Source organism: Thermobia domestica, chromosome 12, assembly GCF_964235325.1.
Source record: "Thermobia domestica chromosome 12, izTheDome1.hap1.1, whole genome shotgun sequence".
NCBI lineage: Eukaryota > Metazoa > Arthropoda > Insecta > Zygentoma > Lepismatidae > Thermobia > Thermobia domestica.
This window is the reverse complement of record NC_137465.1, coordinates 117,795,241-117,820,052: the sequence shown is the minus strand read 5'-3', so window position 1 is coordinate 117,820,052 and position 24,812 is coordinate 117,795,241. Positions and strand designations below refer to the sequence as shown.

General features: G+C 35.6%; 1 protein-coding gene across 2 annotated transcripts in view; it reads right to left on the bottom strand.

The window, feature by feature from the left end:
• Positions 1–953: 953 nt before the first annotated feature.
• Positions 954–24,812, bottom strand: part of LOC145666605 (calcium/calmodulin-dependent protein kinase type IV-like) — a 326,462-nt gene continuing 302,603 nt past the window's right edge. For both annotated transcript variants that reach the window (XM_081734012.1, XM_081734011.1), the window contains 3 exons: positions 23,281–23,416; positions 7,062–7,205; positions 954–1,973 (listed from right to left, as the gene is read on the bottom strand). In XM_081734012.1, the coding sequence (XP_081590138.1) occupies positions 1,800–1,973; positions 7,062–7,205; positions 23,281–23,416 (454 nt within the window). In that variant the 3' untranslated portion in view covers positions 954–1,799. The remainder of the gene's footprint in view (positions 1,974–7,061; positions 7,206–23,280; positions 23,417–24,812) is intronic.

Genomic DNA, 24,812 nt, shown 5'->3' with positions numbered 1-24,812 from the left:
AAGCAATATGGGCGGTCAGGATCTCACATACAAATGGGCGTATGTAACATATAGCTGACGAAGGTAACATACATATATGTTTGTAATATAAGGAAGACTGTGAGATATCAGGCACCCTGTAACGGCATGATGTAACATCTAAGGGCAGTGCTAATGTAGCATATTGATAACGTATGCTCATACTGATTTCTGTAGTAAGCAAGAGGATTCCGTATATTTGTACAATATACCGCTGTCCGGAGAATGGACTTTTCTCAGTGTATAATTTGGGAAACTTTCAATACTCATTCATGGGCCCAGCAGTGCGTATGGAGGGCCGCGTGACGTCTTCTGGCGTAGATCATTACTGATCATGTACATCCATTCATTGTCGGCCATGTTTCCAGGTAGCAATAACATGAACTTGAAAGCACCACATTATCCTAGTGCAGTCTTCGGTGCTTTCAAGTCCATAGTTCAGGTCATTTCGGACAACAAGCGTTACGTAGAAGACAGGAAATATCTGAAGAGAAGTCTCTTGTATCTGTACGTCGTTCTTGTACGTACTCATATTGCACATTCCTTCGACAATCGAAAAACACAATGAACATTGGTCTGATTTTGCTACACACTTGGCGATAATCTCTGGGTCTTCGCAACCTTTGTCAAGCCTTGGCAAGGTCGAATGTATCCACAGAATCGATTGTGACTTCGTTCTCACATCATATCGGTACACCCATGTCTTTACCATTTAATTTGCGCAACAAAAGAACAGTCAACATGAACACCCTCTACAACAGAAGATGCAAATGAAAGTAACATCATCTACAGGCTAAAGACACCATGAACCCCTCTATCATGACGCAAAATTTGGAGAACTTACGCCTTGTAGTTTTCCTTAAAACAAAGGTCAGATACTTTTTCTACAGGCCTCGTATTTTTACTTCTCCTGAAATTTGAAATAAAATGCAGAATTGAAGACAAGTGTTATTTATTTACATATCATTACATATTTATTTATAATACACAATCTGAAAATATGAAGTTCTGCATACAGGGGCGCACCCATGCCCGGGTCCACAAGGTCCGTACTTCCCCCCAAAAACGTCGTAATTCGGTATACATTTGCATAATTTCTTAATTTAAAAAAAAAATACTTGTTTGGCAGAGAAATTATTGATGTAGCCTAAGGATTTGGCCTTTCCCTTAATCTTTACCCTTCGTTTTCTACAAAAGCAATCTACTTCTATTATTTTTGAAATAAGAATATATGTGACAGCACTCAACAATTACTTACGATCTTTTCGGGTGCAGAACAACAAAGGTTCAATATACGTAGTCTCAAGTAGTATTGGAATCCCCTCTCCAAAACCCTGACACAAAAATCTCTGGGGGCGCGCCTGTCTGCATATATTTTGTAAACGTTTGAAAGAGTCCATCAAATTTTTGCTGTTTTGCCAAGAAAGCCGCACTTAGAGAACAGTTAACAAGTTATTGTCAAAGAATTTATATCAAGAAGTAAAAGATACAACTGTGCATGATCAAAAAATATTTACAGCTTTAACGAATAAACAGAGAACAAAACAATATATTTATATAAACTTTTGGACGAAAGATTATTCAACAATTACGTTTGTATTCAAGAAAACCAATGTCTTATAATTCTTCAAAGATAAAACTTCAGAAAAATAACATTCATAAGTTGTCCATATTTTTTTCACTGATATCTCAAATACTTATATAACACCGATAAAATTGTCTTCACGAAATGCTGAGTTCGCCACTGTTAAAATATTACAATTGGAGAGTAAAATCATTTATTACACCGTAATCTCACTTTCCACTTGAACACCATTGGACTGGGAGCCTGTACTTTCTTCTGACGCTTTGCTTGTTGGACTATCACCTGTTCCATTGAGAATGTGGGCTTTCTTCTTCTCTGGGGACAGAAGATGCATCGCTCTGTGCGTAGCCAGCACGACGTGTGTCGCAGCCTGAAATATAAACACGAAACAAAATATTATTGATTTATTATCTTGCTTTTCTCAACCATCTATTTTCTATCTAGACTATGCAATAGGGAATGTGGCACAGTATTTTGGTTTTTAGGAAAGTACTCATTGTTCCTTATGTAGAAGGGGTGATTACATAAAACACCAGAAGCAGTCGTGATTGTTAGGACTCGTGAGAATCATTTGTTAACGGGCTCGTGAGGCTTGTGGCTCGTGAGACCATCTTATCACCACAACTCAGCATTACTCAGTCGTTGTACTAACTGTCAATCAGTTCGAACATACATTCCCAGTCGAAATCTAGCCTGGCCGAAATTTCTCCAGTACTAAACCTCACTTTAACAATTTATTCATTGCAACAAAATGTTTAATACAGGGTGGCCCAAAAGTAGATATACATCCCTGCATTAATCAAGTATAACATTCTAGCTTATAGGTTTATTTGCTTCGGCTGTTCCGAGCTTAAGATATAAGTAAAAAGACATTAAGAACAAATAATAAGGAAACTAAGTCTACCTGATGGATAACAATAAGAAATTATATAAAACGCAATCAGTTGATCAGTACGGGACTGTATACCTACTTTTAGGCCACCCTGTATAATACTATAAATATTCAGAATCCTCTCTCACATCAATCTCATGATCTCATTTTTACTTCCTCTCATCCCACATGCTATTGAGTGAGAATGAGGGTGACATTCGAACTTGGGAGAGGTGTTGTCTTCAGGGTGAAATACAAGTGAAGTACAAACAAGTGTGCGATGAATTCGGACAAGCAAGAGTATTTGTGATAATAAATAATATAGGTAAGAAGTTTATTAAGAATACGTGAGAATGCAAGAAACAGAGGAATGATCTGAGATTTACGATGGCCTGACAAACCATGATGGTTCTGTTAGGAAAGAAAACCAAGTTGCAGTTCGAGGAAAGGGTAAAGCCGGATAAGGGAGTGAAAAGAGTCCTTAGACTGATTGCTGTGATATTTGTAGGGATAATCAAAAAAGTCATTTTCTGTAAATCACAATTAAAGATGTTGGCATCTTACTGAGGCAGACTGAAAATTAGTGGTATATGCGCTTTCATGCGGTTATGAGAGTTATATTGCCATATAAAGCCATTCATGGCGAGTCACAAACTCAAAATCGACCATCTCTAACTTCTGACAGTATTCGTAGTGGCCAAAATATTTGTAGCATAACGTGGGTTGCCTATCTTGCAGGCAAAATACAGCGTCGCGACTTCGGTTTCCATTTTACACCAAGCTGCACCGAAGGTAACAAACCATGATCAAAATATAGTAAAGGTGGGATGATGATGCTTTTATGGTGGAAAATAAAAGGTAGGCACTCAAACATAAAGAAAATGATTTGAATTCGAATGTTTTTTTATGTGTTTTTCGCTAGAAATTTGAAGAGCGAAATATATTGTTTCTTGTTTCCTTTAAGGCCCTTCGAGCTAAGTGTATTCGTATTTTGTTTCACGCTTGTAACTCAAGTCGTTTCCGAGATATGAACAATTTTTCACTTCGTATTTTCAACAATAACTTCGAAATTCGAAGGAATATGAAAATGATTTTCTGGCCAGAGTTATTTTTGGATATGAGGTACCTTTGGTATAAATATCTCAGCAATCCGTCTAAGGGCACTTTTTACCCCCTTATCCGGCTATACCCTTTGTACCCGCCTTGGCTTCATCTATTACTCAACGTATTTAATTTTGGATGATAGAATATTTTGGCGAGATGAGATTTTGATCCACAAAGTTTTGTACTTAACACATGTTACGCAACAGCAGTAGTCAGTCGGCACCTATTGGATTCCTGTGCGCACTCGTTTCTACATCTACTACATCGTAGATTAAGAAGTGTTTTAGTGAGAAGAGAGGCAAAATAAATCTCACAAGCTCTAGTATTGAGATCTCGAATAAATTTCATTTGCAGCTCATAAGAAACGTGCGTTGTCGTTTATTTTGTTTGCAGTACTAGAGAACTACCAGAAGAAAGTCTTAACCAGCACGAACAAGAGAATCTACTTTAACCTTCAGCAATAGCTCTATGTTTTAAGTATCCATGTGGCACTTACTAAAGAGAGTAATTGCTACCATCGGATCAGGTAGCCGATCACAAGGCTGGTTATATTTTTAAGCAATAACAGATAGTGATGACATCAGCTTTAATTTCTTGCGGGGGCAGGGAGCAAGCGGAGGGTAAGAAATATTTTTTTCGAGGGCAGCCTTTTTTTCGTATACCGAAAATAACTGTTTCATATTACTTAACCTATATTATAATACAACATGTCTCGCGGGATAGATGATGAATTTGCGGATGCCCGCCCCTTACCCCCCCTCTAAAGTAGTCACTGATAGGAAAGGAGATAGACTAACTGCAACTAAGCTTATAAGTTTATATCTGTGCTGTTAGGACGTAAAATCATCTGATTCCAAATAACTATACTGTCTATGTTGAGTTTCTTATGTCCTATAAGGCTATGAACGACCATTAATAACATCCATGTGCAAGGCGAGCAGGGTTTCAAGTGACTGATTTAACAGCCTTTGTCTCTTGTCACTTTAATATAAGGCAAGACGTACTGCTTTTAAAGTTGAAACCGGGTCAACACTACTGTTTCTATCCTAAAGTAATACCTGCCCCGTGGATTGAACCCGGAAACACATACACAGAAGGTGTCTTTTTCTCATCCACGGTTTCTTAATTGTAATTTTCAGAGTGTATCTTCACTTGATTTGAAACATAATTGGTTTATGGTTCTCGTTATTCTATCAAACTTAAAATCATGAGAAGTTTGTGTTATTTAAATATGTATTACAATGATACCATCGTTTAGTATCATACATTGGAAATCCAAGTAGTTAATTTGTAAAAAAATCATGTAGATCTCTATATTTTCTTATAAATAAATCTTAAAATGAATGATACCATCATAAATCTATCAAAACGCTAAAAGCAGATTATGTAAAGAAACAACAAGTTCCTATACATATATTTTCGATTAAAACACAAGAGGAGGTTTAAACCCCCCCGAGTTCTTCTTCCTGTGGCATTGTCGGTGTTATTCAATTAATCATTTAGCAAATATTCAATCAACTAATAGAGATGGTGTCTGTATACAATTAATTATTTAGCAAATATTAAATTTACTAAACATATCTACATATCTACTGAATGCAACACCATTTCTATTAGTTTTATTTAGTTCTTAAGTATTTACATACACTATTATTCGACGTCTGTGAAGTTGTCCCACCCACCTAACGAATTTTTCTTCTTCTTATCTACATCGTTAGTTTACGTCAGTTTTGCTAAAATTATCGTTAGTTTCGAAAAAATAAAATTTTTATTCAACAAATAAATGGGCAGGCCAACTTCACGGATCCCCGCCCACAAACGAATTTCAAAATTTTTTCATATCACATCGTTAGTTTATCGTTAGTTTACGTTAGTTTTGCTAAAACTGTCGTTAGTTTCGTAAAAATAACGATTTTATTCGAGAAATAAAGTTTCCCGCCAACTGTGAATTAGCCCGCCCATATTGAATTTTCATAAAATTCCAACTCATATCGTTAGTTTATCGTTAGTTTACGTTAGTTTTGCTAAAACTATCGTTAGTTTCGCAAAAAAACGATTTATTCAAGAAATAAAGTTTCCCGCCAACTGTGAATTAGCCCGCCCATGTTGAATTTTCATAAAATTCCAACTCATATCGTTAGTTTATCGTTAGTTTACGTTAGTTTTGCTAAAACTATTGTTAGTTTTGCAAAATAACGATTTTATTCAAGAAATAAAGTTTCCCGCCAACTGTGAATTAGCCCGCCCATATTGAATTTTCATAAAATTCCAACTCATATCGTCAGTTTATCGTTAGTTTACGTTAGTCTTGCTAAAACTATCGTTAGTTTCGCAAAGATAACGATTTTATTCAGGAAATAAAGTTTCCCGCCAACTGTGAATTAGCCCGCCCATATTGAATTCTCATAAAATTCCAACTCATATCGTTAATTTACGTTAGTTTTGCTAAAACTATCGTTAGTTTTGCAAAAATAACGATTTTATTCAAAAAATAAAAGTTCCCGCCAAATGTAAACCCTAACAGCACATTTACATAACAGGCATACGTAAGAAGTATATAAGGCGCATACTGGATACATTCTCATGTACCTGAGGGAACATGATAGGCGTATGCCTGCTATGTAATTGTGTTTACATTTGGCAGGAACTTTTATTTCTCGAATAAAATTATTTTTGCAAAACAAACGTTAATTTTAGCAAAACTAACGTAAACTAACGATAAACTAACGATATGAGTTGGAATTTTATGAAAATTCAATATGGGCGGGCTAATTCACAGTTGGCGGGAAACTATTTCTTGAATAAAATCGTTATTTTTACGAAATTAACGATAGTTTTAGCAAAATTAACGTAAACTAACGATAAGCTAACGATATGATAGAAAAAAGTTTTGAAATTTATTTGCGGGTGGGGGTCCGTGAAGTTGGCCTGCCCATTTATTTGTCGAATAAAATCGTTATTTTTGCAAAACTAACGATAGCTTTAGTAAAACTAACGTAAACTAACGATGTGAGTTGGAAGTTTATGAGAATTCAATATGAGCGGGCTAATTCACAGTTGGCGGGAAACTTTATTTCTTGAATAAAATCGTTATTTTTACGAAACTAACGATAGTTTTAGCAAAACTAACGTAAACTAACGATTTAAGTTGGAATTTTATGAGAATTCAATATGGGCGGGCTAATTCACTGTTGGCGGGAAACTTTATTTTGAATAAAATCGTTATTTTTGCGAAACTACCGATAGTTTTAGCAAAACTAACGTAAACTAACGAACGATGTAGATAAGAAAAAGAAAAATTCGTTAGGTGGGCGGGACAACTTCACAGACGTTATTATTCGGCAAAAGTTAATTATGTGTACGTATTTTGAAGAAATTCTGAGGCTTAGGTTTCTGAATAAAGTATAAACTCTACATATACATTATCGGTCAATAGATAGCAGCACTGGCATTTTGTATATTGGCACCATCTACTGAGCTTACCCTGAACTTTCTCCTGGCATTGATTTCTCGCAGTCTCCTAATAGCCTGTTCCATGTGGAGGCGTCTGGTGGTTTCTCCACGAACCCAAGGATGGTTAAGTGCTTGAGATGCTGTAGGCCGTTTTGAAGATTCAACTTGTAAAAGCTAAAAAAAATTTAAATAATAAAAATTAAAACTTAATCTGGAGAAAAGAAATTAATGAACCTTTAACAATAGAATCTAACGGAAATTAAACGGTTTAGCTTTATGACTATTACCGTTCAATAATTCCAAAATCAAGTTTTATTTGATTTAGTTTCTATGAGATAACAGAAACAGCATTAAAAGTGTTGGTATTCTTCACACACGAATAATAGCAAACAACTTTCACGAGGACACGGGCGCCAATCTTGGGGAGTTAAAGGGGCTTGAGCCTCCCTGAAGTTTGCCTAGGTTAGAGTTACCAAACGTCAGGTTTTTAACGGGATTGTCCTTTTTCCAGAATTGTAAGAGGAAATTGTAACTAAAGATAAAATGTTTTACTTTCAATTCCTATAATTATTTTATGTAGGCTAAAGAAGATGTATAATTAATTAAAGAAAACTGATATGAACGTAATTAACAGAATGAGAGGAAAAATCCACGTACACGATGCTGCTACCATAAACTCACATGTCTGAGATCAAACCAGGATTAGCACTCTACCACTAAGCCACAGTTCTACTGTTTAATTGCAGTTAACATCGTTATATTATAAGCCAATAATAGACTTGATTTATACAGTATTTCCATCTGTGTATAGGGTCTATGCATACTGCAGGGGCCAATCCACGGGGAGTCCACCAAGTCCGGACTCCCCAAATTTCCTAACTTAACATACATTTGTACATTTTCTCAATAAAACTATACCTATTTAAGATTGGAATTATTGATGTAGCATGAAACTTTATATTACACTTTATCTATTCTCTTTCTCTTATAAAACCAACCTAGTTCCATCTTTTTTTTTTTTTTTAATGAAAATATACGTGAAAGAATTTTACAATTACTTATCGTCTTTTCAGGTGCAGAATAATACTCGTTCAATACTACATAGATGTAGTGGCTTGTAGTGAGGCCCATATCCAGGGGGATCTAGGGGGCCGGCCCCCTAAATTTTTGCTGGCCCCCCTAAAATTTTCACGGTAGGTTTGCAAATAAACTATAATATGGTGATAAACTATAATATGGTTGGATCGCCCCCCCTAACTTCAGCCGGGCCCCTCCTACATTTTTGGGCTGGCTACCGACCTGCTTGTAGTATTGGACATCCCCCCAAAGCTTGAACACTCCAACAAAAAATTCTGTGTGCGCGCCTGCATAGTGCTATTTACTGCTTTTATTTCGTAACTTTAAATTTAAAAAAATGAGTTGGGAAACTTATAATAATAATCCATGTATAATAATAAAGACGTGTTAGAACAAAACCTCCCGTTATGCAAGGTACAGTAGACGCTTTTTAATCGGGTATTCTATGACTCGTCACATTCTGTAATCCGGCATTGATCGAGCAGCTCCCATTTTTTTTCTTTTTTTTTTTTCGCGGATTCCAACAAACGTTAGAACTCTACAGAACTCATAAGTTTCTGTATAATCCGTAACGATTTTTTGAAGAAAAGAACCACATGACGGAAGCAAGTTAATATCAGACTCTTGTAAATAGCAACGCTCTTTTTCTTTCCTTTTTCTTTTCTTTTCTTTTTTCTTTTTCTTTTTTTTACACGACAAAGCAATATAAATGTCTTTAAATTCCTTGTTTTAAATATCGTTGTAAGTCTAATGCATTCTTTTCTTCTTATTTTGTACTGTGTTTTTTACTAACACAAATTTATTAAATTAAATAAATATCCAATGTGTGAAACTAATTTTGTACTTTATTATATTATAAATAAGAAGAATATTTTAAACTCTGTGGTTGTTAGTATGACGAAATACATTGTAGGATCATGTGTACAGACTCAGAATGTGTGTAAACACATCAAATACATGTTTTAATCATTTGTATTTTTAACTATAATGATTTTTATCTTTGGTATTCCCGTTAATACTATATTGGCGTTCGATAATTCGGCATAATCGCTAATTTGGCACTGGACATGGTCCCAAACGCGCCGGATTAAAGAGCGCGTGCTGTACTCCAGTATGTCACAAATAAATCTCTTAATTCATACAATTAATTTATGTAAATATTCATACAATGAAGATATACAAAATGTAAAAGATATTTTACCTTTATAAATCCTAATTATGCGTATAAAGTATGCCAAAAGAATGTATAAACAGTTCAATGTGTAAATGATCTTTACTCAAACTTTGTTACTGACTTTAAATAGAGATTAAATTAATTAAATAGAGATAGTAAGTCATGTTTCTCTTCTTCGGTTACATTGGTTATTCAAAGTAGTCACTATTAGCAAAATATATTTCCGAGATTGGCAAATGATAGGCTCGACTCGGCTTGTATATGGTATTCTATTTTTCAGTAACTACTGGCCGGATCTGAACGAAGTTTGGTGGACAAGTAGCCTATCGTCTAAGGCAATGGTTGTCAACCTTGTTTGAATGACGATACAGTTTAATGGACAGTCACAACATCGCGACTTACTTATGTATTTTTCGTATTATTAATAATAATAGGATCACCGAAACTCTAAATAAAAAGAAAAAAAATACAATACAATACTCCGGTACACCTATTATTTACTGATTTTAGAAAGTACCTAACATAATAATCTCAGACTACATCCTTCCTTCTCCATTCCTTTCTCCCCGATTTCGTGGGTAGTGTAATCGTCGAGGAATGTCATCTCTCATACGTGACGGGCTAACATGACTATAGATGCCGAAAGTTCAGAAATCTAATTCTAATAATGTAGAGACCAGAGGCATGTTCAATACAAAAGGAAAACAAGTCCACTTTGGATCGTTCTGGACATATCTCACCTTTAAGATCTCTATCCAAAGCTCCTTTATATATCCACATGTTTTAGATAACTCTTATAATATGAGAAAACAATGTTAACTTCATATATTTAAGGGTACCGAACAAAATTTGTTTCTTTACCTGACTCGGCTGGTAATAATTGGACTTGATTCCCTTGTGCTCTGAATGATCAATATGTCACATTACAGGCAATGTAAAACTTAACGAAAGAAGAAAAATAGTGAAAATAGACGTCCCGACAGATCAACACATTCAAAGCAGCCAATGTCATACCGTTTGATTCGATTCAACACGGTTTAGCTGCAATATATATATATATATATATATATATATATATATATATATATATATATGCAAGTGACTATGTTTGTTACTTAGTAACTCTTGAACCACCTGATCGATCTCGATCAAATTTTCAACATAGATGGGGTTCAAACCTCGTATGGTTTTTAACATTTCACTTTGAAGGTGCAACTTAGGGAAGGGGTTAGGATATATATATATAGGTTTCGGGGTCGCTGAGAAGAACAATGGCACTTCCGATGTTATTCCGATGTTGTTTAATTCAGTTCACAATTGTAATTTTTATTTTTTTATTTATATAGATTATTTATTATTTTCTGAGTTTTCATTATATTTTCTTTGTTTCTATCGATTCGAGAACGCTTCAGTAATAGCACAAAGTGACTAATTTATCTTATTTTAATCCAGCCAAACGGATAATTGACGCTAGTAAATAAACAAAAATAAATATAGAAAATCCGGAGTACACACTACGAATGTATCATAAACTTTATCTGAGTCCTGATGGTAATCTATAATGTTTGTATTTATATGATATTATCAGTACGAATAAATGATTTATTACATAAGTATTTACGAAAGAAGTTTCCCATTTAATAGTTTTTTTTTTTTTTTTTTTTTTTTTAAAGAAAGAAATGAAGCAGACTTAATATACCTACTTTAAAGTTAATTATGCAGCGAGATGATGTTCTCACTCAATTGCGAAAGAAAGAAAAAAAATTCAAGAGGGAAAACTTCGACAAGACCAACACTTTTCATTTAAATAAGAAGTAGATGGAGTGTTAGGCATATTAATTACGTACTGAATTTCCAATGTGAAATTTCTATTTCCGTCAAGAGTCCTTGATATTCGATATTAAAATTAGTTCTCGTCTTTATAATATGAAGAAGATGAAAGAACTTGTCTTTTAATGATAGAAAGTAAATATCTTCTAGCAACTCATAATAGACTTTTTAATTTTCCACTTGAAAGAATTTCAGATAAAGAAAATAGTAGATTGCAATAAGAAGCTATTTATTCTGTGATATGAAAAATAAGGTAAAGAAAAAAACTAGCAACGAAGCAATTTTGAATCAAATATCTAAGTAGAAAAAGAAAATACTTTTGTAACTTGCTATTGAATGTAAGGTATATATATGAAATTCTCGTATGCAGAGTCAAACATAATACAACGAGATTTCATGATGTAATGAACAAAATAATTTATAGAAACATTTGGACAATAAACAATAACTAGTAGAGACCACGGTAATGAACTTTTTCGCTCTCGTTTCTTAAATTAAATCAATTCATGACATTTATTACTGAAACATTATTTACGAAATGTTAACGAAATCATAATAGGCGTTTTCGGAAAATTTTGAAGAAAATGTATGCCATGAGCAAACTACCCTATGCTAGTCATTTTAGGAGATACGGACATGTGCCCCATTATATGGACATTAATAAAACATCTGTTTACGAAATATGAACAAAATCACCCGAGTCATTTTTGATTTTGTTTTTACAAAAATTACCTTCAAGAATAGGGTGACCAGACATACTCTTTTTAAGAGTATTATACTCTTTTCGAGATTCATATACTCTATACTCTTTTTTCTTCCCAAAAATATCGAATTATACTCTTTTGTGGTATTTTCAATTTCATTTAACGTTTAATGCATTTTCCCATTGAAAATCGCATTTTTTTTCCTGTAAAAACTTGGACGTTGATAACACTGTTTAGTACTTCGTAGTAGCAGACCCGCTGCGCTGTGCTGCGTTTCTCGTCCTCGTTGCATTGTAAGGTTGCCAGATTTTCTTTTTGCAAAAGAAAAAAAATAATATAACTAAACTGTTTTTATTAGTTAGTACTAAAACTATAGTAAAGACGGCAAAATTAAAGTGATAGATTTATCCAAACTTTCAACGTTTTAATTATTAAATTGTTAATTAAATTAATTGAGTACCTGGAATGATTTATATTTTTGGAATTTATATCTGGTACCGGTATTCCTACAGTTCATGGCACGGGGTTTTGTTTTCCCTTCAAAGTGAATCAGTTCTTGGTAATAGTGGGAATCGCACAGTGATTATTATTCTAATTAACGTGCGTACGTACACTCAATCAATTATATTATTCGAAGATTGTTTATTTTATTAACAATGTCGCGAGGAAAATGTCAGTATAATCAAGCGTTTGAAATAAGCTATCCTTGCATTAAAAGGGCCCGCAGTAACTATGTTTACAAAGCATGGTGCACGGTATGTAAGAAGGAGTTCTCTATAAAAAAAATAAAGGGAAATATGATATAGAACAACATATAAAATCTAAGTCGCACACTGAATGCTCATCAACTTCCGAAGCAGGTAAGTTGGATAGTTTTTTCACCACAGAATCTTCAGAAGAGCTAGATTTAATTCGACTAGAACTTGTGTGGTCATACCATAATCTTAAACATAACCACTCTTTTAGAAGCATGGACTGCACTAGCAAACTTTTGAAATCAACAGTGAATAAAAAAATTGCATGTGCGAGAACGAAAACGAAGGCTTTGTTAACAAATGTAGTGGGAGTGTGGTCAGAAAATATTTTAAGTAATAGTGTTAAAAAGGCTCATTTCGTTGTTGTTGCTTGTGATGCTTCCAATCGTAAAGTAACCAAACTCATGCCTGTTTTAGTGCGGTACTGTGAAGTAGATACTGATATTAATATAAAAACATGTCTTCTAAAAATTCATAGCATATGAAACCTCGGAAACTGTGTCGAACGTATTAATGGGTACATTACGTCAGTTTTGTTTGGAAAATAAGGTCATCGGTTTTGTAGCTGATAATGCACCAGTAAATTTTGGAAGCATAAAAAATAAAACAACAGGGAACGTGCATAGCGAACTAGAGTGCAGGTTGAAGAAAAATGTTTTGCTTATCGGGTGTGGGGCTCATATCCTTCACAATGGAATTTCTGTGGCGTGTTCGAGAGTAATACCGCTCAATGTTGAGAATTTGGTTTTTAAAATATACAACTATTTCAGTATTTTTACTGTAAGGATAGAAAATTTGATAAACTTTTGTGAGTTCATTGGCGGGGTCTTTTGTATCACTCAAAGACGAGATTCTTGTCTCTGCTTCCGTGTGTAGAAAAAATTATACGTCAGTATGAACCACTTATGGGGTACTTTTTGAGTGATGAAAATACTCCAATAGCTATAGTCAATTTCTTTCGAGACGAAACAAGTGAGTTGTGGCTGTATTTCCTGCGTGCTCAGCTAATCTTGTTCACTGAAACAATTACAAAACTTGAGAGGGAGGATATAACAGCGACGGAAGTTTCTATGGAATATTTTGAACTTCTGAGGAAATACAAAGATAGAATTGAACAAAACTTTTTTTCCGTTTTCTGCTAGAAATTTACTAATGAAGCTTATAAAAGAAGAGAATATAAAAGAGGAATATGCCTACACAGTGTCAAGAAGGTTTTACTTTCAAGTGATAACATACTTAGAGATGTGGTCACAATGTTTTTTCGAAAAAGTAAAGAAGATGAAACATTTACTACTTGACACATCAGTTACCTATGAAGAATTTCAGAAGTCGTTTGCATATTTCTATGAGCAGGTAAAACATGTAGACAGTTCATTGGAATTCAGTGATAATGATATTTTTGACATTTACTGTGCAATATCCAGATGTGTTAAAGAACACCTTGAAAAATGGGGAGAGAAAAGAGAGGCAATGATGTGCAAATGGAAAATAGTGTACAAAGATTTAGTGCGGGCTGAGTCAAATTTAAAAGTGATTGTGCCACTCGTGCAATTCTTGTTTACTTTACCGGGCACTAATATTGATTGTGAGAGGCTCTTCAGTGTTATTAACACTTACTGGAGCGAGGAAAAAAGTCAACTCACAGTGTCGACACTGGAACAAGTGATGAAAGTGAAGTTCAATGTAAGCATGACCTGTGAAGAGTTCAGACTGGCAATAAAGGATGACATTAACTTACTCAAGAAAGCAAGATCGTCGCAAAAGTATGAATGATGGTGAGTAAAACTGTTTTAAGTATTTAACTCATTTGGATGTGCATTGGATAAAATACTGTAATTCATCTTGTCTTCATACATACTGTCAATTTTTTTGGATATACTCTTTTGGATTTAAAAAAATCTGGTCACCCTATTCAAGAATAAACTATTGCTTATTGATGTTTCAGAAGTCATTTTCTCTATATTACAGGAATATTAACGAAATATTTGTTTATGAAATACAAGGTATGATCAAAAAGTACGGTGAATGTAATTGCATAGGGCCATGTATCGATGTTGTATCCATTTCAACTAGTAAGCCTGGTAGCCTAAATCTTTGGTACAGTCAGTGTCGAATTTGAACGAGTTGTGACATGTTAATTGGCTTCCAGAGGCAGAAAAGTGAGGACGTGTTAAGAGTGTCTGTCGCACGCCAACATTAGGTTTTGTTCTAAGATGCAAAAATGGTCAAAGAAGCTCATAAAATGTCAAAAACAGTGTTTGGAAATGAAGTAGTGGCACTCAAGACTGTTTACAAGTGGAACGAGCGACTCAAAAGCGGAAAGAAGTGGGTTGAAAACAAGCAACGATCGGCACGTTCTACAACGTCAAAAACAAATTAAGACGTGCAAAAAAAAAAAAAAAAAAAAAAAAATGGCACAAATGATTTGTTCAAACAGGCGAGTGACTATTCGAGAGCTTTCCGAAGAACTAAACATCTACGTGTGAGTCCGTGAAAAGCATTTCAATCGTCGATTAAATGGGCAAATGGCTTTCTTCTTCACCATGAAAACGCGCTGTGTCGTACCTTGCTTTTGATCTGCGAGTTTTGAGCCGAAAAAATATTCCTGTCTAGCCACATTCGCTGTGCTCTCCAAGTATAGCATCAAGAACAGCACTTTGAAGGAGATTAAATCAAATTCCATGTAAGCTTATTGTTTTGTTTCTAATAAAATTATCTACCGTATTTTTTGATCACATCTCATATGAATAAAATAACTTCAGTCGTTTCTTGTGAAAATCTACCTGAAAGAACCAATCATCAAGAGTAATCTATCCCATTTACAGGAATTTTTGCTACAGGAACAGCTTATACCATTTTATAGAGTTGTTAGCGGGATAATGAGTAATGAAATATGAACAAAATGGTTAGAGCTGTTTCCAATTAAATAGCATATTTTGATTTTCATCCTTAAGTAAACTACCCTTATTTTTCTTAGGGATAACAGAAATTTTTTTAAAAACCTTAGAGAATATTATAAAACATAAAGCTGAAAATGTTGTCTCGATACCTTGTTGAACAGCATGGTCACTACGCGAGCGAACATATTTACATTGGGACGAATGGAAGAATACGAATCCAAAAATTCTTTTTTCCGCGTGATAGAAAACATGAAACGTATACATTCATTAAAATATCGAATTCGATTCTTTTTATCACGATAACCATACTTCTCTCTCGTCGTTGCTCGAAAGGAAAAAGAGTTTCCTATTTTCAGTATCATTGACAATACTGAGTTTAAAAAAAAAAAAAAGTTAGGTACCCAATAGTAAGAGAACATATTTCATAAAGTGCTGCGCTTCAATCTACGAAAGTCAACATTATGCAGTTCAACACATCAAAGCAATGTTCTGCATAATGTAGTATACCCATGTCCTTAAGAATAAGCTGTGATTGAAAACATTTTGGAGAACAGTCCAACAATAACCATGTAACTTATGCACTCTAAATATGATTTTTTTTTTCCAGATGGTGAACGCGAAATTTCACCTATAGGTACAACACATACACAAATAGTACAACACATATTATTAACAGAATAATTTTAATTTTATGTATTATTTTTTCATGCTTCGTTTTAAAATATAGGGCTTTGTTTTGTTGAAGTACACCAATTTGTCAACGTCATACATATTAAACTAAAACATTACCGTAAAAATATATGATGGAATATTTTGTTACATCAAGCCACAACATTATGTAAATGGAGTTATTAGAAAACTAAATAAACAAGCAGTATAATCAAAATGCTAAATATCAGCGAAGCACTGTTCACAATTTAAATATCTAAGAGCCTACTCCAAAATCCCTAGGCAAGCTTCTATGTTGAAAAAAAGGTAAACAAAAGTCACAACGCCACGCTAAACATAAATACAGGAAAAGTTAAATAAAAAGAATGTTATTAGTAAAATTTCTATCCCTCCCCTCCAAAATTGTCTCAAATCAAATAAGTGACTTGCTTATAAATTATACTTCTCACTTTTTAACTTTGTTGATAGGTGGCAAAAGTTACACTCGAGGTATTGACTTCAATCAATATAAATAAATCAAACAAAACACTAACGTTTCACATTTATTTATACAATGAGTATGTCACAGTTTTTTTTTTTAATTTAATTTTCATTTCATGTATATTTTTTTCAAAAGAAATAATTTGGTTTCAAATGTTATTTTCACGCAAAAAAGAAAGAAAAATATACTATGGCAAATTAAAGTGAGATTACAGCATTACAGTTGGTTGGACTACTCTTGGTGAGTCGAACTATCCTTATTTCTGCATGCAGTGATTTGACTTCCTCAGTGATTTTTTTTTTTTTCATTTCGTAAAACCAATGTTAAGAAGTAAAAACTTCCCAGAGGGGAGGAACTTAATATGAAGCATAATGAAAAAAAAAAAGTAATAAGAGATTGTGAATTTTTATCAGAGATGGAAACAGTGATGAACATTGCGGCTATAGTTATAGTGCTGCCACCTAAGAACTTTCGTTTGAGAAATTGACCTATCGAACCTTGTAGTAAGGCAAGGTAATTTCCTTAGTTAACATGTAAAATTGTTTAGCAGTGAAATTGTTTCGAAATTTTGTCGTGAAGATGAGAAGTTAAAAGAAGTGTGTTAGTGGTTTGTAACAGGAAACGGGAGCATTGTGAGTGAGTGATTAATATTCACAAATACTAAATTTAAACCTTTTTTTTATTTTTTGTTTCTAGATAACATTAAGGTGAGTATTTGTCACCAGGGGTGCCCACAAGGGGGGGCTATGACGCAAACTGCGTCATTGAAATATTGTGGGGGGGTTAAAAATCCATATAAATATGTTTGATGGGGGGGGGTAAAATTAATCGAAAAGAAGATTTTTTTCATGGAAGAACACCTACGGATAGACAATTGGGGGGGTGCGTCATGGACATAAGGGGGGTGGGCACCACTGTTTGTCACCCACTTGGGAATGGCCCCGACTCCTATTAGATTTAAAGTACTTACGAGGAAACGGTCTCAAGTGTATACAATCGATTTGGCTGGGGTCCGGATATGTGTTACAGGAGACCAAAGTAGGAGACACGTATTTTGGCGTTTGGGCCCATACGCAGAAATTTCCGAATACGGGGCCACAAAGTGACCCTACATGCTATAACTAGGAAGCGAATGACGTTATTTGTACACAACAGATTTCGCTGGGTTCCGGATATGTGTTACGGGAGACCAAAGTAGGAGACACGTATTTTGGCGTTTGGGCCCATACGCAGAAATTTCCAAAATACGGGGCCCCAAAATATCCCTACCTGCTATAACTAGGAAGAGAACGACGTTACATGTACACAACCATTTTCGCTGGGTTCCGGATATGTGTTACAGGAGACCAAAGTAGGAGATACGTATTTTGGCGTTTGGGCCCATACGGAGAAATTTCCGAAATACGGGACCCCACAGTGGCCCTACATGCTATAACTAGGAAGCGAATGACGTTACTTGTATACAACCGATTTTGTTGGGGTGTGGATATGCGCTACGGGAGACCAAAGTAGGAGACACGTATTTTGGCGTTTGGGCCCATACCCAGAAATTTCCGAAATATGGGGCCCGAAAATGGCCCTACATGTAATAGCTAGGAAGCGAACGACTTTACTTGTACACAACCGATTTGGCTGTGGTCCGGATATGTTTTACGGGAGACCAAAGTAGGAGACACTTATTTTGGCGTTTGGGCCCATACGGATAAATTTTCGAAATACGGGGCCCCAAAGTGGCCCTACATGCTATAACTAGGAAGCGAATGACGTTACTTCTAGACAACCGATTCGGCTGGGGTCCGGATATGTGTTACGGAAGACCATAAGGCAAAGTCGAGGAGATGTAGTTTTTCTTCCGACCAAACCTGACAGGCTAGCAAACTTTACTTCCCCCACTCTGCCTGGCTTCCTGACACACGCCGTATCGATTAAATATTAATGTTCACTCTTTTGCACAAAAGTGTTGCGCCCGGTTTCCACACATCTTAGCCATAGAAATACAAGCGAAAAACGCAAACGTTCTTTCGCCCCGTTGACACCCTCGTAGTCAGCAGATCCCACCTCGACGGCTCGTGCCAGCTGAACATCTGTTCAGAATTACATGAGTACCACATACGCCAACTTCATGGCCTTATTGAAAATATAGCAATATGGGACCCTGTATATTTGAAATTCCTTTTTCTGGCACCTAACAACAAACACACGTCTCATACTTTTGGATATATTAGAACATATTCCAACCCAAGCCAAAATTCTGTACCAGTAACGTTATACACTTCCTAGTTATGGCATGTAGGACCACTTTGGGCCCCGTATTTCGGAAATTTCTGCGTATGGGCCCAAACGCCAAAATGCTTGGCTTCCTACTTTGGTCTCCCGTAACACATATCCGGACCCCAGCCAAATCGGTTGTGTACAAGTAACGTCGTTCGCTTCCTAGCTATTGCATGTAGGGCCATTTTCGGGCCCCATATTTCGGAAATTTCTGGGTATGGGCCCAAACGCTAAAATATGTGTCTCCTACTTTGATCTTTCGTAATACATATCCGGATCCCAGCCAAATCTGTTGTGTACAAGTAACGTCATTCGCTTCCTAGCCACAGCATGTAGAGCCACATTGGGGCTGTATTTCGGAAATTTCTGCGTATGGGCCCAAACAACAAAATACGTGTCTCCTACTTTGGTCTCCCGTAACACATATCCGGACCCCAGCCAAAATCGGTTGTGTACAAGTAACGTAATTCGCTTCCTAGTTATAGCATGTAGGGTCCATTTGGGGCTCTGTATTTCGGAAATTTCGGTGTATGTACCCAAATGTCAAAACACGTGTCTCCTACTTTGGTCTCCCGTAACACATATCCGGAACCCAGCGAAATCTGTTGTGTACAAGTAACGTAATTCGCTTCCTAGTTATAGCATCTAGGGATATTTTGGGGCCCCGTATTTCGGAAATTTCTGCGTATGGACCCATACGCCAAAATACGTGTTTCCCACTTTGGTCTCTCGTAACACATATCCGGAGCCCAGCCAAATAGGTTTTGTATAAGTAAAGTGATTCGCTTCCTAGTTATAGCATGTAGGGCCACTTTGGGGCCCCGTATTTCGGAAATTTTTGCGTATGGGCCAAAATAGGTGTCTCCTACTTTGGTCTCCCGTAACATATATCCGGAACCCAGCGAAATCGGTTGTGTACATGTAACGTCGTTCGCCTCCTAGTTATAGGATATAGGGCCACTTTGGGTCCCCGTATTTCGGAAATTTCTGCGTATGGGCCCAAACGCCAAAATACGTGTCTCCTACTTTGGTCTCCCGTAACACATATCTGGAACCCATTGAAATTGGTTGTGCACAAGTAACGGCATTCGCTTTCTAATTATAGCATCTAGGGATACTTTTGGGCCCCGTATTTCGGAAATTTTTGCGTATGGGCCAAAATAGGTGTCTCCTACTTTGGTCTCCCGTAACATATATCTGGAACCCAGCGAAATCGGTTGTGTACATGTAACGTCGTTCGCCTCCTAGTTATAGGATATAGGGCCACTTTGGGTCCCCGTATTTCGGAAATTTCTGCGTATGGGCCCAAACGCCAAAATACGTGTCTCCTACTTTAGTCTCCCGTAACACATATCCGGACCTCAGCCAAATCGGTTTTGTATAAGTAAAGTCATTCGCTTCCTAGTTATAGTGCCACTTTGGGGCCCCGTATTTCGGAAACTTCTGCGTATGGGCCCAAACGCCAAAATACGTGTCTCCTACTTTGGTCTCCCGTGACACATATCCGGACCCCAGCCAAATCGATTGTTTACACTTGAGACCGTTTCCTCGTTAGTAACGTTAGATTAGTAACGTTTATTTCGGATAAATAAAATGCAAATATTTCTCTTAGCAAGATACGTTACTATAAAAGTAGTTTTTCTTTTATCAGATTAGAAATTTACTAATAAATACCTCGTATATAGATAGAATGGGCAAGTTACAAGGTTATTAACTTACTTGGAGTCAAGAAAGATATGTCTATTCATGTTTCGAAAAAAGTAATAATAATAACAATAATAATAAAGTGACATTCACTTTCGTATACTATCTTTATTCAATAGAGACAGTTCGCTTCTAATTGCTTACAACTGTCTATACTTGACCGGGGGGGGGGGGGGGAAGCCAACGTAAAAGAAGAATGGATTTGTTCTCACTGTTTTTACTTTTTTCTCCTTTCAGCAAAGAAAACGTACTCCAACGCCTCCTCACTAAAATGCCATAAATATGTCATTGTTGAAAGGGGTCCCCTCACAGCAAGGTGACCAGACGTCCCGTTTTAGCCGGGACAGTCCCTTATTTTCAACCGTTGTCCCGTTTTTTTCTTATTCTCAAACGGGACGCCTGAATGTCCCGTTTTTAAGCAAACATGACCCAGGTGTCCCGTAATTATTATTCAAAATATTATGCTAATTCCATACTCTTCCGTACCAACACTCATTGGTAAGGTTCAGCCGTGCCTAGAACTTCTGAATATTCAAATGAGAATTGAGTGGGAATTCTGAGTGTTGAAGTAGTTAAAAGTATTGTTGGGTAGTACTTAAGTTAGAAACGCTGTGTTATCATTCTCACTTGTGTATTTTGTAAATTGAAAACACTGCTGAGTCCCAAAATGCAATGTGGAAGTCACCCCCCCCCTCCCCGTCGCCGATTCGTATGCGTCCCGTTTTTGAAAGTAAAAGTTCTGGTCACCTTGCCTCACAGCTGTGGACAATGTTTAAACTTCAAAGTTTCCCTGAGATATAAATATAAAATATTTAAAATTACACTCAGAATTCTATTTTCCTTATTAAGTTAAACAAACAAACAAACAAACAAAAACTACCAAATCTATTTATTTTAAAGAACTTTCTTCGCTGTATTTCTAACACTGTTTAGAGTTGAATTTATGTGTATGTATACATGGTAGTTTTGTTGTTGTTTAATTTAAAAAGAAAGAATGAATATATAAGCAAAAGCAGACGGAAAGTAGTCCATTATTATTATTATTATTATTATTATTATTATTATTATTATTATTATTATTATTATTATTATTATTATTATTATTATTATTATTATTCAGCTAATATTTACATGAAGAAAACACGCAATATGTATTAATGGAATATTCCCATTTAGTTCCACTACAAGTATTTTGAAATGCAGTTCATACTTTCTTCTGTCTGGGATTTGCAGGGGGATGAGTGAAATTTCCTCAGTTGCTGTTTTCACTTCCTGCATATTTGGAAAGTTGTTGATTTTGAATTTAACATCCCGAGAGGGAAAGAAAGTACATCTTTACAGTTAGCAGTCAAATTTCCTTAATAAGCGTTTGTTACTTGCATCTCTCACTTTAAATTAAGTACAATACTACATCCAATTAATGCATCACGTGATAATGACTTCACTATAAATGTTAATGCTCAGAAGGAACTTTATTTGAATCAGCGCAAGATATTTAATATGGTATTCCACTGAGTGGCATATTTAAGGGGGTGGCTTTCGGGCTTAAGCACTCATCGAAATTTTGTTTTATCGTACATACTACATAATTTTCACACCTTCGCAACAATGCGTGCAATAGCAAGCGAAAATAGCTTCGCTCCCTGAGCAGCACAGCCCGTAAACCTGTCTAGTGAATTGGTGAGGCTTAGACGGTAGGGACTTCGACGAGAGTTTCCAACCTACTACTTTGTTCCCGAAAAAACCGAAATGTTGAAGCATTGATTTTATTTTATAAGAAACTAAAGATAAAGAAAATATACGGTAGAAAACAAGGTAGGCCCGGCCTCATAGTACGCTTCACCACTGCTTGTACGTTTAACATAACAAACTAAATTTTACTTATAAATAATTTTTAAAATCACAGAACTTAATTTCCTGCAGACTTATCAGACTTACTACAGTACATCAAATTAAAAATTCAAAACTCTTCCACTCTTCTTGGTTTAAACGATTTCCTAAGAGATCTTGCACTGTTATTTGCCTGGGGCATGCTCAAATAATTGCGTACAGATTGGAAATATGCATGCAAACTGATGTACCATGAGAACTATTATTTATGCAAAAAGATTAGTAGAGTAAAATATAGAGCAGAGTTTTGTAGAGTAGGATAAGTTAGGTTAGTAGAGTAAAATACGAAAAGCAGGTTAGTAAAGCAAACTAGTGGAGTAGAGTATAGGCTAGTAAAGTAGAGTGGGGTATGTTACTAGAGTATGGTACGATAGGTTACGTTATGTTAGTGCTTTAATCTATTTTCAAGTAATTTTAACATGGTTTTCGCAGTGTTAAGGGTTCCTATAGAAATTGTAATGGTTTCAGACTAGTAACGCTACTTGTAAACATAAAATAGATGTTTCCTACATTGTGCAGCAATACTCTGCCGGCGGAAATTAATATCTAATAAAACCCTCTTCCATATACACTTACTTATTTTAACCGTAAAATTACAATTTTAATGACAAACTATTCTAAATTTGTATCTTAATTTTATCTCAAATTGCACCTAAAATCTTATAGTATAGCTACTATTTGAAATTGTTACGGTACAGAACTAGTAAATGATTAAATACTAGCTTAAAATGAAATAAGAATGTGAAATGACATTATTACAATGACCTTAGGTGCGGAAAACAAAAGCTAATTACCTTCGTAATGAGGTCTTTGGCACTATCTGAAATATCATCCCACCACGGCGAGGAAAAACTGAAATCTGCTTCAATGATTCGTCGGCAGACAGCCATTTCTCCATCATCATCCCAGAAAGGTTCAAACCCACAGAGTCTACAATGAAAAAAGAGAAAGAAAATATTTAATGCATAGTAAATAGCAAGAAATATACGCTACTATCCCAAAAAAAAAAGACAACTAAAACATAATTGTCCTGTATATTTCCGAAGAAGTTATAAGTGAAAAAAATATAGAATACCACAATTCTGTTAGTCGTTATTCTATGAATATGCAAATTGGTCGTTTACTTGATGAGAAAAATAGAAGGTTCGGGGAAAATATTTCGTGCAAATAAGAAGACATACAAACTGCTGAATCTTGAAAATTGAAGTAAGTCTACGGGGAATTCAGAATTGCTATAGATCAACTAATGTCATGCTGATGGTAAGATTGAGACGTACAAGTGGGCAGAACATATCGCCCCAACGAGAATACGCGTAGCGCACATCGGCCTAGTAATCACTTGAGTTACTGTGATTGAAATATCTAACTAAATTGTTTTACTTTCAAACACACGAAATCTATAATACAATACCAGATTAGTCAAAGTAGTTTAAGGCTGTAGTTACACACTTTTACCATCACTTAACCAACAATTCAATCCATGACGACAGAAGTCTGCAATGCAAGGATATCTTCAACTGCATGTTACCACACGGTAATCAAGAAGTTTTCCCGTACCAGGAAGGGATCGCGATGACGGAAGAGTTCGTAGTCGAGGGGAGTAGAGAAATGTAAAGAGAATAAGGTGGTAAGGAAGGGTTTCATTCTGAAAATCTTGACAGTCTGTAGAGCCTTTTGAACGAGATATAGGTATGCATTTTCGTTCAACAGAAAAATACCACGTCTGTTGACCATTGCTGGATGCATGTGAACAAATTTGTAGATGCTGTAGCGATCCACAGTGATAATTTCACCTCTAAAAAATGGATCATCACCATCATAGCGCACAATATCAGTATAACACCTTCTATGAGTGGAGAAACAGTTTAGGAAACCGTCCTGGGCGTTGATCACGATTAAACCATTGTTCTGACAGCTTAGTACTGTCATAGCAGGTCCATTTTCCATTTGAAGTGGCAATTCGGTGTAGGAAGTCTTCCCGCTTTTCCGTACACTCAGAAAAGTAGACATCTCGAAACGATTATTTTTGTTCGCCGGGCCAAGTGTGAGTCATCAGACTATAAAGACTATCGACACTCATTCATCAGATTCATCAGATTCTGTAATTTATTTATTTGTCATCAACCCAACAGGCATAAGCCCAATTATAGTGTTGCTGTATTACATAATACATTTACAATAGTTTTTTTAAACATTGAGTTCATATTACATGTTAATTTCTTTGTGTTCGATACATATTTTGTTATAAGTAGAACACATTCTCCAAATTGGTGATTTCAATAATACGTTGGTCCTTGCTTTTTTTGAAATAGAGCAGGCCAGAGTT